The sequence below is a fragment of the Mycosarcoma maydis genome, chromosome 3 (assembly GCF_000328475.2).
Source record: "Mycosarcoma maydis chromosome 3, whole genome shotgun sequence".
NCBI classification, from domain to species: domain Eukaryota; kingdom Fungi; phylum Basidiomycota; class Ustilaginomycetes; order Ustilaginales; genus Mycosarcoma; species Mycosarcoma maydis.
Genome location: NC_026480.1, coordinates 1223254 through 1238528, shown reverse-complemented (window position 1 = coordinate 1238528; position 15275 = coordinate 1223254). Strand labels below are relative to the sequence as shown.

At 53.5% G+C, this 15275-nt stretch overlaps 8 protein-coding genes across 8 annotated transcripts; 5 read left to right on the top strand and 3 right to left on the bottom strand.

The window, feature by feature from the left end:
* Positions 1-425: 425 nt before the first annotated feature.
* UMAG_10267 (uncharacterized protein) lies at positions 426-821 on the top strand (the record flags this gene model as incomplete). The annotated part of the gene is made up of 3 exons (XM_011389662.1): positions 426-432; positions 540-679; positions 777-821. The coding sequence occupies 3 exons, from the start codon at positions 426-428 to the stop codon at positions 819-821; spliced, it is 192 nt and encodes a 63-aa protein (XP_011387964.1).
* A 196-nt stretch (positions 822-1017) lies between these two features.
* On the bottom strand, positions 1018-2322 carry UMAG_10266 (uncharacterized protein; the record flags this gene model as incomplete). The annotated part of the gene is made up of 1 exon (XM_011389661.1): positions 1018-2322. One exon carries the CDS (start codon positions 2320-2322, stop codon positions 1018-1020), a length of 1305 nt encoding a protein of 434 aa, XP_011387963.1.
* Positions 2323-2985: 663 nt separating this feature from the next.
* UMAG_01879 (uncharacterized protein) lies at positions 2986-4617 on the top strand (the record flags this gene model as incomplete). The annotated part of the gene is made up of 1 exon (XM_011389513.1): positions 2986-4617. One exon carries the CDS (start codon positions 2986-2988, stop codon positions 4615-4617), a length of 1632 nt encoding a protein of 543 aa, XP_011387815.1.
* A 63-nt stretch (positions 4618-4680) lies between these two features.
* UMAG_12171 (uncharacterized protein) lies at positions 4681-5727 on the bottom strand (the record flags this gene model as incomplete). The annotated part of the gene is made up of 2 exons (XM_011389830.1): positions 4681-4743; positions 4837-5727. 2 exons carry the CDS (start codon positions 5725-5727, stop codon positions 4681-4683), a joined length of 954 nt encoding a protein of 317 aa, XP_011388132.1.
* A 772-nt stretch (positions 5728-6499) lies between these two features.
* UMAG_01877 (uncharacterized protein) lies at positions 6500-8740 on the top strand (the record flags this gene model as incomplete). Its single annotated transcript, XM_011389512.1, has 1 exon — positions 6500-8740. One exon carries the CDS (start codon positions 6500-6502, stop codon positions 8738-8740), a length of 2241 nt encoding a protein of 746 aa, XP_011387814.1.
* A 348-nt stretch (positions 8741-9088) lies between these two features.
* UMAG_10265 (uncharacterized protein) lies at positions 9089-9915 on the top strand (the record flags this gene model as incomplete). Its single annotated transcript, XM_011389660.1, has 4 exons — positions 9089-9413; positions 9500-9544; positions 9631-9721; positions 9801-9915. 4 exons carry the CDS (start codon positions 9089-9091, stop codon positions 9913-9915), a joined length of 576 nt encoding a protein of 191 aa, XP_011387962.1.
* Positions 9916-11200: 1285 nt separating this feature from the next.
* UMAG_01875 (putative UDP-glucose--hexose-1-phosphate uridylyltransferase) lies at positions 11201-12430 on the top strand (the record flags this gene model as incomplete). The annotated part of the gene is made up of 1 exon (XM_011389511.1): positions 11201-12430. One exon carries the CDS (start codon positions 11201-11203, stop codon positions 12428-12430), a length of 1230 nt encoding a protein of 409 aa, XP_011387813.1.
* A 260-nt stretch (positions 12431-12690) lies between these two features.
* On the bottom strand, positions 12691-14868 carry UMAG_01874 (uncharacterized protein; the record flags this gene model as incomplete). Its single annotated transcript, XM_011389510.1, has 1 exon — positions 12691-14868. One exon carries the CDS (start codon positions 14866-14868, stop codon positions 12691-12693), a length of 2178 nt encoding a protein of 725 aa, XP_011387812.1.
* Between the last annotated feature and the right edge of the window lie 407 nt (positions 14869-15275).

Genomic DNA, 15275 nt, shown 5'->3' with positions numbered 1-15275 from the left:
TTTTACTACGCTACCATCATTGTATTTTTGATCTCAATTCACTGTGTGCCTCCTCAAAGCCAGCTGAGGTGCTTTTGCCGCCGTCTCTGCATGCAGAGTGTGAGCAAGGGATGAATTCATCTTGCGGGTTGCAAGGGTCGCTACTCGTGACCGTGACTGCTTGCTCCAGCTGAATTGTCCGCGCGGAACTCGGACACTGGCGGAATTTTCTTAAGGGTCAAGCGCGTTCGTTGGTTGTGATTGACAATATCGTGATTGCTTGCCTCTCCCTTCCCTCTTCTTTTGTCCTTGACACAATCCGCGTTCGCAAGCTGGCTGCGGCGTCCAACGAACAAGCGCTGCAGGGCTGGCTGTTTGCTTCTACCATACCACATCACACATCTGACGCGGATTCTCAGCATCAACAACCACACTTTTTTGGCGAAATGACGCGTAAGTAGGCAATCCGTGTCTGGGTCCTGCTCTTCCACCACCACTGACAGGATGGAATATGCGCTGATGCTATCATGCCTTTCATCTCCTCGTTCCGCGTCCCTCAGGAGGAAACCAGCGAGAACTGGCTCGTGCCAAGAACCAAAAGAAACAGGCTGACGCAAACAAAGGCAAGCGCAACGAGTCAAACACCTCGATAGCAAAGAGGAAGGAAGCAGACGCCGAAGCCCTCAGAGCCAAGCAGGCGGTGAGTATGACATGTTCACAAAGCTACACGACGGAAACACCATGGCTGATCTTTACATACTCGATGTTGACGTCTCTTTGCATCGGCTTTGCAACAGGCCAAGGCAGCAAAAGCAGCGGAGGCAGCTGGAGCGACAAATTGAGACCACGTGCGACCCATGTAAAATCGTCCAACTTCGCGAACGCTCTCATATTTGCAAGACTTTGCAGACCCACTATGTCACCACCACGCAACACAGTCTCAGTAGCTTCCTCGATCCCTTTTCCATTGCAAAGAGCATCTGCGTAATTGTTCACACAAGCCCGGTCACAGATGACCGCTTCAGATACCATCGCCGTTCATCGGATCTTCTGTGCACCCTTCTTCATAGCACGCTTCCTCTCGACCTCCTTGCGCTTGGCTTGTTCTGCAGGGCTGAGCTTATCGAATTTGGCCTTTTCAGCTTTGCGCTTTGCCTCCTCTTTAGCCTCCTGCTCTGCCTCGCGCTGCTCCTTGGTGGCTTCCTCCAGCAATTCCTTGTCAACCTGCGCACGGGTCTTGCGCAGCTTGGCCAAAGTTTCGTTGCGCAACTTGATGATGCTCTGGTCGAGGGCGTCGACCACGTTGCAGCCCAACTGAAGTAGCTCGAGTGCCTTATGGACGTCGCTAGTTGACTTGGGAGCTCGCAACGTGAGAATCAGCAGGCGTTGACGCTTCTCAGCTGGGATGGGGCCTTTGGTGGGTCGTTCGAAAGGCTGGTCGGTGAGAACAAGGCTGTCGAGGAATTTTCCAGCTTGACCATCGAGCAGATCGACGAGGCCAAGCTTGGCGCGCTGTGCAACGCCCTTCTGGTCCGGTTCGCCGAGGAAGCCATCAGTGAGTTCAGAAGCCTCACTCATGATGGCCCACTGCTTCGATAATCCTCGCGACGTGACTGCAGTGTCCGAGTCGATGACCTTGGCGAAAGAAAGGTCAAATCGCCCTTTGCGAGTGTGTTGCAATGCGCCTTTGTTGACGAGAGCAAAGACACCCGAGACATTGTCGGATGTAGGAGGCAGGGTGAAAGTAATAGTGACGGTGTCGCGGAACGATGAGGTGGTTGTCGCCATCACAACATCCTTGACGAAAGCGAACAAGATCTCCATTGGATCGTGTCTTGGGATAAAGTCAAAAACGACGTGAACGCTGGCACAGCCCCTTCGACCTGAGGCAAACATCAACGCTGAGTTGCCGCCGTTCCAGAGCAAATGACTCTTTCCATCATCGTTGGCAACCACTGCGAACTCTTGCTCGAGCGTGGGGAGAGCAGCAGAAGCAAACCTGCTGGCCATCTGACGGTTGTGCGTCTTGCCTACAAGGTGGATTAGTACGAAGAGCAAGCAAAACCCAAGCACACCTCCTTCGATCCAGAAAAGCGCAGGTCGAAAGACAAAGCGACCCACAAGTGGGAATTCGAGACCATCGTAAGGCTGGTTCGTCTGATAGGCAGTGGCTCCCGTAGGCCGATTGAGGTTGTTGACGTTTTGTGTTGTGATGGCCGACTTGAGGAACGGCGGTAGTTCGAAGGCGGCCGATGGTGATGCAAGCAACATCATGGTCCACATGGCGAAGACAGCTCCCGCAGGTAGCCATGCGGCTCTGGGAGCGAGTTGATCGGCGACCATAGTAACGAGTCTGAGAAGAGGAGTGCGTAATGATGGAAAAGAAAGAGATGTAAGACCCGGAATGCTTGTAGCTTGTACTCTGTGCTGTACAATTCTGTGGATGCTTTTCTTCCAATCCTGTCACCGAGTCGTGAGTCGACTTGTCTGAAAGCGGAAACCAGGATTCACGATTCGTGATAAACGATTATTGCATTTATTCGTGATTCGCGGTTCCCTCTTCTTCATACAGTCACGAGTCACGAGTCCGTGCGTGGCGCACAGCCCGTGGCGAAGCTGTACCTCTGTTAGCCCGTGCGATCCGACATCTTTGCCTTTCGTGACTACCGACCGTGGATCGTGAACTGTGAACCGTGGGACATGGACGTCGGCCAACAGAAGCCTTTTTCAGCCGCCATTTCGCCTATAATCATCATCAACACTTTGAGGCTGTTTTGTGGAATATACCCCGCACAAGAAAGTCCATCATGACACCCGCCACTGACGCCCTTCGGCGTGGATGCGATTGAAACAGCAAGTTGGCCCCCACCGCATTCATCCCTTCGACAATCACTTCTGGTGAGATACGTTTACATAAAACAACGGCCGGTTTCTTCGACGAACACCTCGTTTCGATCTCGTCCAAGCGTTGCCGATTCGCTCAAGACCCGTCCGCTCTTTTGTACAATGAGCGCAAACGGCTTGAGGGTGCAGATTGCATCCTACAACGCGAACCTGGCTGGCGCCGAGACCACCCGCCACGATCTGACACCGTGGCTCATTCCCACGGCCGAGCAGAAGCAAGTAGTGCCCGTATCATCTCAGCCCCTGACTAACAGGAAGGTACTCCAAGCCGATGTATACAAATCTACGAACCCTAGAGCGCTTTCCACCCATCCGTCGCTGCCGCGCGAAGCACCGGACTTCTACGCAGTGGGCTTTCAGGAGCTCATCCCACTTCATACCGGTCTATCTGGAACGGGTGCCACGGCGCTCTACAATACGGATCTCGATATTCGCCGAACTATTCGACCTCACCAAGCCGTCGTCTCTGGCTCCGGGCTATATGCCAGTTTGGACGAAGGGGGCGGTCCCGAAGGCTACCCCCTGTTGTGCAGGGTCGACCTTGTTGGTATCGCTCTCTTCGTGTACGCTCGTGAACGACCTGCTTTTTCGATCTCGCAGGCAGCCTCGAAAAGCGCAAAGAGTGCGGCGCATCGAGTCAAGGAGATACGCACCGCCACAGTTGGCACTGGTATTGCAGGAGTTATGGGAAACAAGGGTGCTGTAGGTGCCCGTGTCGTCGTTGCTGCAGCAGACGGGAAAGGACCTGATGAAGTTCTGACGTTTGTCAGTGCTCATCTAGCGGCTCACGACCATAATGTGCCGCGACGAAACAAGGACTGGCAGCAGATTGTTCAACGGATGGTGTTCGACCCCTCTAGCGTGCAAAGGCTACCTGTTCTTCAAGACGCCAATCAAAAACCATTGCAACCCAGCGATATGGATGCACTCAAAGAGCAACACGCAAAAGTCACCTCCGACAAGATTTCCAGCAAGATCAAGCCTCTCGACAAAAAGAGCTACACGGTGTACGACACAACTCATCTCTTTGTGTTTGGAGACCTCAACCATCGTGTTGCCTTGGGAAAGAGTTACATCACGGGTGAGAAGTCATCTTCCGAACTCACAAAGGAGACACTGGCTAAGGCTCTCGAGGTAGGAGATTGGTCGCTGCTCGCAGATCACGACCAACTCAGTCACCAGCGCTTGGCCGAGCCGCCGAAGGCCTTCCACGGCCTCACCGAGCTTTCCATTGCCGAAACAGGCATACCTCCCACCTATAAGTACGTCGTCTCGAGACCTAGCAAGAAGACCAAAAAGAAGAACGCTGGTGTTACGTCGGAAGCACTTGAGGGACAGACGCTCAGCAAGAAGCGTATTCCAGGTTGGACTGATCGCATCCTTTGGGCCTCAGCGCCCGCAAAGGAGGACAACGATCGACACGGTGTCGAGGTCGAATTCTATCGCAGCATCATGCAGTACACCCATTCGGATCACAAACCCATCACTGCGTTGCTGCGTCTTCCGCCTAACAGCCCTTCTTCGGCGTCGCTTTCATCCTTGAACCCCTTCGAGCCGCTCGCCTCTTCCCAACGTATTGTGCTCTCCACAAGTGGAGTAGTGCTCGATAGACTCATTGGATACATCTGGAGCCTGCTGCTGTTAGCAGGCGGAGGAAGTCTGGCTGGAGGTCTCATCGAGGTGTTTGTTATCGGCGTCATTACTGCTTGGTGGTTCTCTCAGTCCAGGTCGTAGAGATTTTGCGCTTGTACCGACGAATTTTCCGACGAGAAATGCATGCTACTGTTTGGGATGCTATCAAAGCTTACTGTCTTTGCCCTGTCCTTCGAATTCTTCGGCTCCTTCGATGGCTTCACATAGCTGTGTTTGTGCGTGGAGTTCATAAAAAGACACCAGAAGGTGAGTATTTCTGAGCAGCCAGACAGGTAGCTTGTCGAGCATCTTGTTACTTACGCTGTCAACAGTGCGCACCACCCAAAGAGCGCCTTCCTCAGTGGTCAACCACTCGAGGCCCTGCTTGCTAGCATCATCCGGCTTAATCGAGTCCTTGGCCTTCATCAGACCCCAAACGTGGCTTGTTACCTGAGGACCTACACCACCTTGAGCTCTCAGTGCCGAAATAGCAACGAGCGAGGTACGTAGACGGTTGACATCCCAGCTCGGTTCTGTTTTCATTAGCTCTGGGTCCGAGGGAAGAGCAAACGAAGCGGGCGATGAGAACAAAGGACCGTATTCGGACTCGACGATGAAGACAGGTAAATCGGGGTGCGAGCTGCCGAGAATCTTAAGCAATTTCTCGGAATGTGGTGTATAGATGTCGTCCCAAAGCCCATACGCCGCTTTGTGAACATCATCAAGTCGATCCTTTCCGATCTGTCTCCTTGGTTGCGTCGGCAGCGCCTGTACGAGCTGATCATCCTCTTCTACCACCTTTCGCAGCGCAGCAAGATTGTTGATCACCTTGGGGATACCTATGAATCCGATGCATTTGAGACCCGTCTCTCGCATCAGAAGAGCCACGTTGGTTCTGTGCTCCAGGTCCTCTGTCTTGGATCCAGCTGCGAATTGATGCAATGCATGCAGGCTGCCTGGGTTGTTCAGAGTGAATAATGTCGCTGTTGCGATTGATATCCATTCGCCCCACCCGATGCCTTTTTGTGTGGCCTCTGCCTGAAGGCTACGGAAGTGCTGGCTGACAGCTGTAAGCTTCGGAGTGGGCGCAGGGTTGGCTTGCCGTCCAGCTGGGAGCTGTTTCGATGCTGACAGCTTTGAAGCTCGGGCGGGAAACGTGGGCTGTTGAAGGAGCTGCTTAAGCGTAGGAGGAAGTGAGCGGCTTTTCGGCATGTTGACGTTGCGGAATGCTGTGCGGTGAACGTAACAATGGAAGGAAGGAGGTGGTCAGCAAGAAGGAGCGAGACTCGCCCTGACCGGCTAACGCGGTTAGACGCAAGTTCCTCAGCCGGTCTTCATCCCACTTAACTTATGACTCGTGACTGCACCGTGCACATTCCAAGAGATGTTAGAGTGACACGATTGCGGCTGCGTATCGCGTAAGGCGGCTAAGTTGAGGCGAAGTTTAGCGTGAATCGGCCAAATCACGAATCACGAATTTGGAACAAGGTGGATCCATCGCTCTTCATCCGTTTGCTCCCACCATCTCAACCTTTTGATTTTTGATTGTGTCGAACAGCATCTCGCAATCGCCAGATATTGACACAGGCATTCAGACTACCTGATAGAGCGCGAATCTCGATATAAGGGCGTCGGCACACCCGGCTCACGGTCCTCCACGCTTCCCGACACCAGACAAAGTGGCGGGTGACTCCGGCCTCGCTTGCAGCCGCACAGCCAACGTAACAACCTTGCGAGAAGGTCGAGCGAGGCTGTGTAAACGGTATATCTCTCTTGTCCTCACGTCGGTCCTATAGGGCTGGTGTCCCCGGCTCTATCTTTTTCTTACGGCTTGATACCGGCAGCTCATGTCAAATCACCGTCAATCGTCAGTCACGCAAGAATGGCAGGCCTCGATGCTTGAAAAGAGAGCTGCCTTTAAGGGTCAAGCACAGACCGACATAACGGTTTCTTAAATATTTGCTTCCCAGACTGCTTCGCCGCCATGGGGAAACGTGGAATGCCCCGAGCTTCGTGCGACCCATGCCATCGCAAAAAGGTCAAATGCGATAAAGATCAGCGCAATGCTGAAGGCGTCTCGCTGTGCTCTTACTGCTACACGCGCGGGTACGACTGTATCATAACTAACGACTCGCGTTCCAACGCCAACGCCTCCGACACAGATGCCGGCCCCAGCACGGATCCGATCCCAGCAACATCGACTGCGGCGAGCAAGAAGCGGAGGGCCTCGGATACAGGGCAGAGTGGCTCCGAGTCTGATGGTCCTCCAGTGCAGGCTCGTGAAGCCGGCTCTGCACCGGTGCCGGATCCTTTGGCGACACCTGGACCTGCCAACGAACAGGACATGCTCAACATCCGTGGTCTCACTCGCTCAGTCCTAGACGATGCCGTCTCGTCTCACTTTCGCACAACGTACTGGTGCAACCCCGCCGTCAATCCACGTCATTTTCACCCGAGGTACCGTCGCTATCTCACCAAGCAAGAAGGCGTGGCATCCTCCTCAGCAGATTATGACATGTTTCCTCCCGCCGACATCATCATCCTGGCAGTCGCCTGCGTTGGCGTTGTGCAGCTCAGCTACGCTTCGCACCGCTTCGAACTACAGGCACGCATCTACCGACGCCTCGAAAAGCTGGTATCACAGGCATGTACAAAAGACATTACCGTAGCCTTGGATGTGTTGGAAGCCATTTTGCTCACATTTGATGTACCTGCCCGCAACAAGAGCGTCGAAGAGGCGACCAACTCGAGTCTCGATGCGGGCTTTGTCCATCCAATGAGCCACACCAAAATGATTCGGCTTCTCATCCATCACGGTTTCAATCGCTCCAAAGAGGATCCCGTGGTCAAAGCACAAAGGCTCAAGTACCGCACGGCGTCCCGCAGTACGTTGTGCGAGGTCAACGACGAACGTATGCCGCTTGTTCTCGCAGTCGCTGCCACCAACGACGTTATTCGCAGCTTTGACCTTTTCAACCGACATCAGCTCCTGCAAGAGGATATCGATCCCGACGCCATGATGGCAGATCTCGGCGGTCCCATCGGGAATCAATGGGCATGGCAGCTCTCCGTCTTGGCTTCCGTACTGCGCACCAACAATCTCTCGATCTGTGTGGCCAAGTCTCGCCGGCTCGGCATTTCGCCTTCTGCAATCCTCGAAGTACTCGAACAGCTTGACCGCTTCGAAAAGCAGATGCCAGAAGCACTGCGTTGGAATGCGTCTGCCACCGAGAGCAACGGCTCTTCGCTACGGGAGCTCATCCCGTACGACAATACGAGCGAAGACATTATCTCGATCGTCGTACGAAAAGCATTTCTTCACTTGCTGCTGTTGAGCCAGTACCAATGCATCCACGCCATGGTACGAGCTCACGGTCTGCAACGTCCAGCCAACAGCTCGCGTCAAGAAAGCAACCTATACCTGCGGGCTCGTCAGCGAGTGGATTCGATGTTTTTGGATGCTTTTGACCGAATGTCCGAGGTCTCGCCTCAGCTAGCCGCCATCACAATCCCTCCATCGTTTGCTTCTGTCAATCTGCTTGACTATAGCTCGATTGCTTTCCGCAGCTCTATCAAGCGCGGTGCATACTACGCGTTCGAGATGGCCAAGCTGACGTTTAAAGCGAGATTGCACGAGCTCACGGCGGATCTGCTGTCCAAGGCAGGCAGACAAGTATATGCGTTCAGCACATATCAGTGCCATCCTGATACCCAAGCTGAAGCTGCGAGGATGCGCAAGAGCCTATCGAACCTCTACACAGAATTCGAGATGATCCCGGGTCTTGGCCCAACGAACGAAATTAAATTAAGGCACGAGCGAGCCCGTTTCTCGGGAGTGTTCGAGCCAGCTGCTGCGTTCCAAGACCCCGCTGCTACAGCGGCACTGGTTGCAGATGTCACAGAGCTGCCATGGAATGGCCATGATGGTGTTGGGGGAGGCGAGGGTCCCTCTGCAGCAATGGGTACTGTGACTTCTTGGAACACACCAGGCGCAGATGGTATGGCTGCTTTTGATGGCTCGATGACTGACCTTTTTGCAGGTCTGCCCTTCGTCAATACAGCATCAGCTCCTACATTCACGAGTCCGCCTCCGGTCTCATCAGCACAAAAGACCCCTGCTTCGACCGGGGTGGCAGCCAGCCCTTTTGACCTGAATGCCTTTCTCGAAACTCAAATGGGCTCGAACACCATGGCACATGGTCGCAATGAGCCAGCCAATATATAGCTTTCAGAATTGCTTGTCTGGTGGCACCGGGTTTCTTGCTTTACGTTGTTATTGTTGCTCAATCTCTCATTATTGCTTCAACCAACTGTCCGTCTTGTCTGCCTGTACTTGGAGAAAGACAGGCCACGCTGTTGATGAATCGTGAGTCTTGAGAGCCATTCGTGATTGGGATGGACTGATTGTCTCTTGAGTTTGTTGAGTCTTCATCGAAGCTGAGAGTCGCTCGCAGTGGTGAGTGAAAATCAAGAATCCGAACTTTTTTATTCTGGACGCGAACGAGCCACATTCTGGAATCATGATCGGATCCCAACCAACCTTGCCTACCACCGCTTCCTAACTTTGCACAGAATGTCGGCTCTCACAACATCCACAGTGCGAGCCAGGACGCTAACAGAGCGACCAATAGACGTGCTGTACCTGGCGTACTTTGGCATCCACCTTGTGGCATCGCTGGCGATCGATGCGCAATTGACGTATCCACCGTACTCGCAACGACTGTTTCCGAAAGCATTGCGAAATGTTTTGCAGGACTACTTGACGACGTCCAGGGATCCGTTCCTGTTAGCCGCGCAAAGGCGCTCGTCAGATCATGTCTGGTTCCGAGTATTGCTGGCGAGCGAAACAGTGTTCCAGATCCCTTGCTTTGTGGTCGCTCTTTGGGGTCTGTGGAAGGGTGAGTTTGTAGACGAGCCTTCAGTTGGGATCAGTGGGAAGAGCTGATCGACAAACCCGTGATGTCTTGAGCGATATAAACTGCAGATGATAAACGCACCTATCCTCTAATGATATGCTATGGTACACTAGGTAAGTGTCGAGCTTGTGCTTCCGTAGATGGGTTCGACATGGAAGGTTGGTCGGCTGATCTCGCCGATATTCGCCGCGCAAAACAGCTGCTTCTTCAACACTCCAATGCATCTGCAGTGTCCTATTCGGAATGGACGGTGACGATCTCACATCGACTCAGATCAGCGGCCTCCTTCAGTAAGTACCATGCGATCTTCACGATTAGTATCGTGTCCAGCACCAGCTGACCAAGGTCTGGATATTGCTACCACGACAGAAATTACGTTCCTTTCTGCTTGATACCCACTTTGCTCGCGTTCGACATGATGCTGCGCATCGTCCGGCTGTTGTCACCTGCAACGACGGTGAAGAAGGGCGGAAAGGACGAATGAGTCTGAAACACAATGCAATAACTGAAACTCGCATCTGGATAGATTCTTTGCCAGTTGGCCGAGAGCCTACTAACTCCAGAAGTTGATGGGCGTGGTTTTCATCCCTTGTCGTTTCTTGCAATGATACCAGCCTGCTGCTACACAGAAACGAGAGCTTGAGGCATGAAGCTCAAGGAGTGAGGAACCTTCGACCCGACGTGTTGGCCAGAGCAGCGCCACTGCAGCGATGGGTGTGCCCGCCCAAGTGAGCATGGGGGCCCCTATGTTAACGGGGGCTGACCAGCAGCACAAGGCGGGCGAATGCTGATTCAGTATCAGTCTTGAACATGAAATGGATGGCAGGGGTTCTCATCGCGACGCAGACTGAAAGACTTGTGTGCAGATGAAAGAACATGTGTCTTCGACACGCATTTGAGCATCTAAGCTATCCTGTGCTAGATACAGTCAACCAATCACGAACACCAGCAGCGAGGTCGAGCTTCGATATTGGACGGTGTTCGGAATTGGTCGGTGGGGGCGGTTGGTGTAGCGTGTCACTCACGACTTTCGGTGTTCATCTCGTTCGGACTTCAGGCGTAAAGGGTCGTAGTAAAATCATGATCATGAATCGAACCAAAAAAAAAGGTCCACCCCCCACGCCAGTCAGAAATGACGAGTGTGAGGGAGCTGCAGCGTGCGACGTAATGACGAATGAAAAACGTACGTGGGTTAGGTGGCCGACAGACTGCACTCCACGCCCTGCTGGCTAAATTTAATTTCGGTAATCTCTGAAACGCCTTTGAGTCAGCTAACTTAGCTAGAGCAGCTCAGAACTTAGCAGCTCGTGGTTCAGGCAGCTACCTGCACGCATGCGCGAGGCTTGAACGATGGCCGTCAAACATAGACCCTCTTGCAGATCCTGAGCTCCGACGAACACCAACCTGTCAGCTCTCCTAAAGCCAACGTGCGAATCACCTTGGCTTGTTACACGTACATCTTGACCACAAACTATCACATCTTGCCATTCGCGCGACCCATCTCGTCAAGCACTCACGTTTGCTGTGAACTGCACTTAATTGAAGTCAAATACTTAGATCGACCGACGCTTGAAGATCAACACCTTCCATCTATCCTACTCTCGAACTGACTGCCTCGGCTTCTGTGACGGACAGGAGAAACTCCTTCAAGAACAGCACGACTGCTGACAAGTTGCTCACACGTCGATCGGAATAGCCACTCGCTAGCAGAGCCAAGCTATCCCGCCGCGAAATTGTTCTCACCAGGCACACGACATCTCTCTATCCCCATGAACGGCTACAATCATGCCAACGGCGACTCTGACGGCCACGCTAGCACGCAAGCCAATATGGTCGCTGACAGCTCACAGCAAGAGCCCGTCGAGTTCGATGCAACCGAGCATCCTCACCGAAGATACAACCCGTTGACACGCAGCTGGGTGCTCTGCTCACCCCACCGCACTAAGCGTCCGTGGCAAGGTCAAGAGGAAAAGCCACAGGGCACGTCTCTCCCCGCATATGATGAGAAATGCTACCTCTGCCCTGGCAACACACGTGCCACGGGTGAGAAAAACGACGATTATACCTCTACCTTTTTCTTCGAAAACGACTATGCCGCGCTCAAACCACAATCGGTAATGGAAGAGAAGAACCAACATCCTTTGCTCCAATCACAGCCAGCTCGAGGTCGTTGCTACGTGATTTGCTTCAATCCGCAGCACAACTTGACGCTGGCGCAGCTTAGTACTCCACCCTTTTCGCCAGATCAGCACATTGTGCCAATCATTCGGAGCTGGCAGAAGATTTACAAACAGATCCCCGCTGAGAACCCATTCGTCAAGTACATTCAGATCTTCGAGAACAAGGGCTCGGCGATGGGTTGTTCGAATCCACACCCTCACGGACAGGTGTGGTCGCTGGATTACATTCCGGAAGAGCCGAGCAAGGAGCTTGCTTCTCTCCGCGACTGGTCCAAGGACCCGGCTAACCAGGATGCCAAGGTTAACCTAGGCGCATTGGACGACCACGGACGCCCATCCATGCTGCTCACGCTCGCTAAGCTTGAATTGTCGACCCCTGGTCGTCCCCGCGTCATCACCTCCAACAGCCACTTTGTGGCCATCGTACCTTACTGGGCGGTATGGCCGTTTGAAGTGCTCCTGCTTCCTGCGCAACGTCAGATCCGCAACATCCTGCAGATGACCGAAGTCGAGGTCGTCTCGCTGGCTCGCATCTTGGCCGAGACCACTTGTAAATTGGACAACGTCTTCAAGTGCTCGTTTCCCTACTCGATGGGCGTCCATCAGCAACCAACGCAGATCAACACGCAGGAGCAGGATGAATTTGCTCAGTTCCACATCCACTTTTATCCGCCGTTGTTGCGGTCCGCTTCGGTGCGCAAGTTCTTGGTCGGCTTCGAGATGATGGCGGAACCGCAGAGGGATTTGACTGCGGAACAGGCGGCGAAACGCATCCGCGAGTGCGATGATATACACTACCTTGCGACGTTGGAGAAGTAGCAATATGTATCTCTTGGCGGCCCGTCGCATTACATGTAAGATTTGTTGCCTTTTTTCACAATCACGAAAGCCATCTCAAGTACCGCCTGCGGTCCGCGCTGCGATTGCCCGAGCTGTTTTCGTCCAGAGGACCCCCGGCGCATTTGACCCACGCATGGCAGAGCGGTCTCGCTCGGAAGTTGTGACTAACGTCAATTGCGCTTGTTCAGATTGGTATGCAGCTTGCATGAAATCGTGCGACAACACCAAGGCATGCGGAATCACTTGGGAATGCAAATTTGGCGCAAGGCGTCGCTCACGCTCGCCTCGTCGAACATGGGAGTGCCGCTCTTGTTCCTCAAGGATGAATTTGCAGCGACACACGTGATGCCCATTTGTTGGAATCTGTGCTTGTCCACGTCGACCTGTCCATCTTGGAAGTAGACGAGATGAGTGATTAGCTGATTTGGCGGATATGCGGCTTGCAAATTTGGACTATCGCTTTGGTTGAGCGATGTGCAGATGGCGTCGACAAAGTCGATCGCTGACATGCCCCGGGTTTCGCGATCCTGGACCGTGTTGAGCAGCAGCACTTTGTAGGTGAGCGAACGCGAGGTGGCAATGCTAGTAGCGATACTGCGTAGACTGAGACAGGGGACGATGCTGGTCCATAAGGAACCGCACGAGTAGATCATGGTTCGACTCCGACTTAATGCACACACAAAAGAGGGATTGGGTGCTGGATAAATCTCGTTACGATACGCATTCACGTAGAGGATGCGTCGAATGCGCGACGCCAGGGCGGTCTCATGATCTGGATCCGCTTTCGTGAAGATGATGTTGCCCGTCTTTTCTTTACGTGTCGACCCGGAGCGACGAGGTGACCCGGTTGGTCTCAGAACTGCATCGCGAACAGACGCCGTACTTGCATCCAGAGAAGCGTCGTCTTCGGCAGCACTCGCATCGCGAGGCGAGTCAAGCTGGTCGAGACCATCTTGTGAATCTTGATCATCGTCAGCTGGATCCAGACCGTCTTTCTGATTTCCAACAGTTGTGAGCCCTTTTCTGGCTTGTGCAGCGTACGCCGCGGCTCGTTCGTCTACAAGTTGCGCGAACAAGGGGCTATGGCCAGAGAGTCCACTTCTGGCTGTTGCGGCTGACGGCGTCCCACTGAGCCTTACTTTTTGTGCTTCGCTGTCGGACATGTTGACTTTGACTGCGTCGACACTAGCGTTCATTGAGGTAGAGTCAGACGAGGCAAAGGGTTCATTGATGTGGTAATGCGCCGGAGGACCAAACCCTGGTGTGGACGGTCCGCCATCACTCATCCCCATACCCCGCATAGCATCTGCCACCAGCAGTTCGTGATTGGGAGAATGAAGCGACATCGACCGCTCCTGTTGTTGTCGCTGTGTATCCCATACCGCTGACGACGGCGTGCCTGGTGGTTGACTCGCCCACGTTTCGTTCGCTCCCCCTCCCGCCCCCAAACCACCCGCCTTGACCGGTTTTGGCGCAGGATGGGAAATCTCGCACTGACCCACAATGATATCTCCATCCTCCAGCTCTGCCGCAATTGTCGCGGTATGGTTGGTATTGATGACCGGAAGCACTTTACTGGCCATCGAGCTCGTGCTGATCTGCGTTGTCGCAGAAAACAAGAAGATCGCACTCTGGATTGAGCGAAAGAATTTTTGTGCCGCAGCAAGGAAGAAGTTGCCGATCGATCCACCTCGAAAATTGAAATGTCGATGAGCGCGACGTAGAACCTCGCTTTCAAAGTGAACCAGAAAGCCACGAATCACTTCTTTGCGTTCCGGCTCGATGCCACGCCATAGACGGTGGCGTCCTTCAAGGATGTCCATCCATTCTTGCTTGATTTCGCGAGATGATCCGTGGGAGGGGAGTCGATAGGAGAGAAGGTTGTGAATCGCTTCGTTGGATTGGGGTGGTGGCGGCGACGAGAAAGATGAAGCAGATTGATGATCCTGTCGTGAAGGGGTCGGGATGAGACGGTTGAGACGCGAGCGAAGGTCGCCGATAGAGGGCCCACCCAGAACACGGATAATCTCGGAAGAGGAACCACCATTGTCAGAGATAGGCATGACGTAGGTTGCACCAGGTGTCGCGCCGACAAGATCGTTGAAGCCGCTGCCTCCACTGATGACCAGGACTTGCCCGAGTGCTTCTTGCAGCGAGACTGGGCGTGTTGCATGGTCTTGGTCTTCTGAAGCTAGGTCAGAAAAGCCGATAGAGCTGATCTCCGCATTTGCAGACAAAACTGTTGCAGGTACGCTAACATTGTTCAAAGCCGTTGTAGCTCTGAACGGTAGCGAAGCCTCGAACGTGGATGGCGGAGGAGAGCCTGCGCCTGTGCTATCAACTTCGATATCCTTGACTGCTCCGATATAGAGCGTCTCATCATCAGTTGCAGATGGTCGGGCTGCAAGACTCGACATTGTGATGGCGTCGGCAGGGGGCTTGTCACCCGCACTGCGCTTGAATGATGACGGAACGATGTTCACCTGTCTAATCTCGACGGATCATGAATAGAATCGTCTCGGCCTGTCTTTCGGTTCCGGTCGAGAGCGGTGATCCCGAAAGCAGGCCAAGCAATTCACATTCCACGTCGCCATCTCTCCGCGGCATTTCCGATTCTGTAAGCCGGAACTGCGCCTTTGCCTGGATTGAAGCACAAGAATCGTGAATGTGATTGATAATCGTGAATAAATCACATAAAAAGGTCCACTTGGCGCTTGACACTCACTTTTTCGGGTGATGCGATGGAAACCGTCACCGACTCACGATTGTGGTGTTCGTCTTTCCTTTATCGCTGTCGGCTCATCCGAGGACTCGGATGGCATTG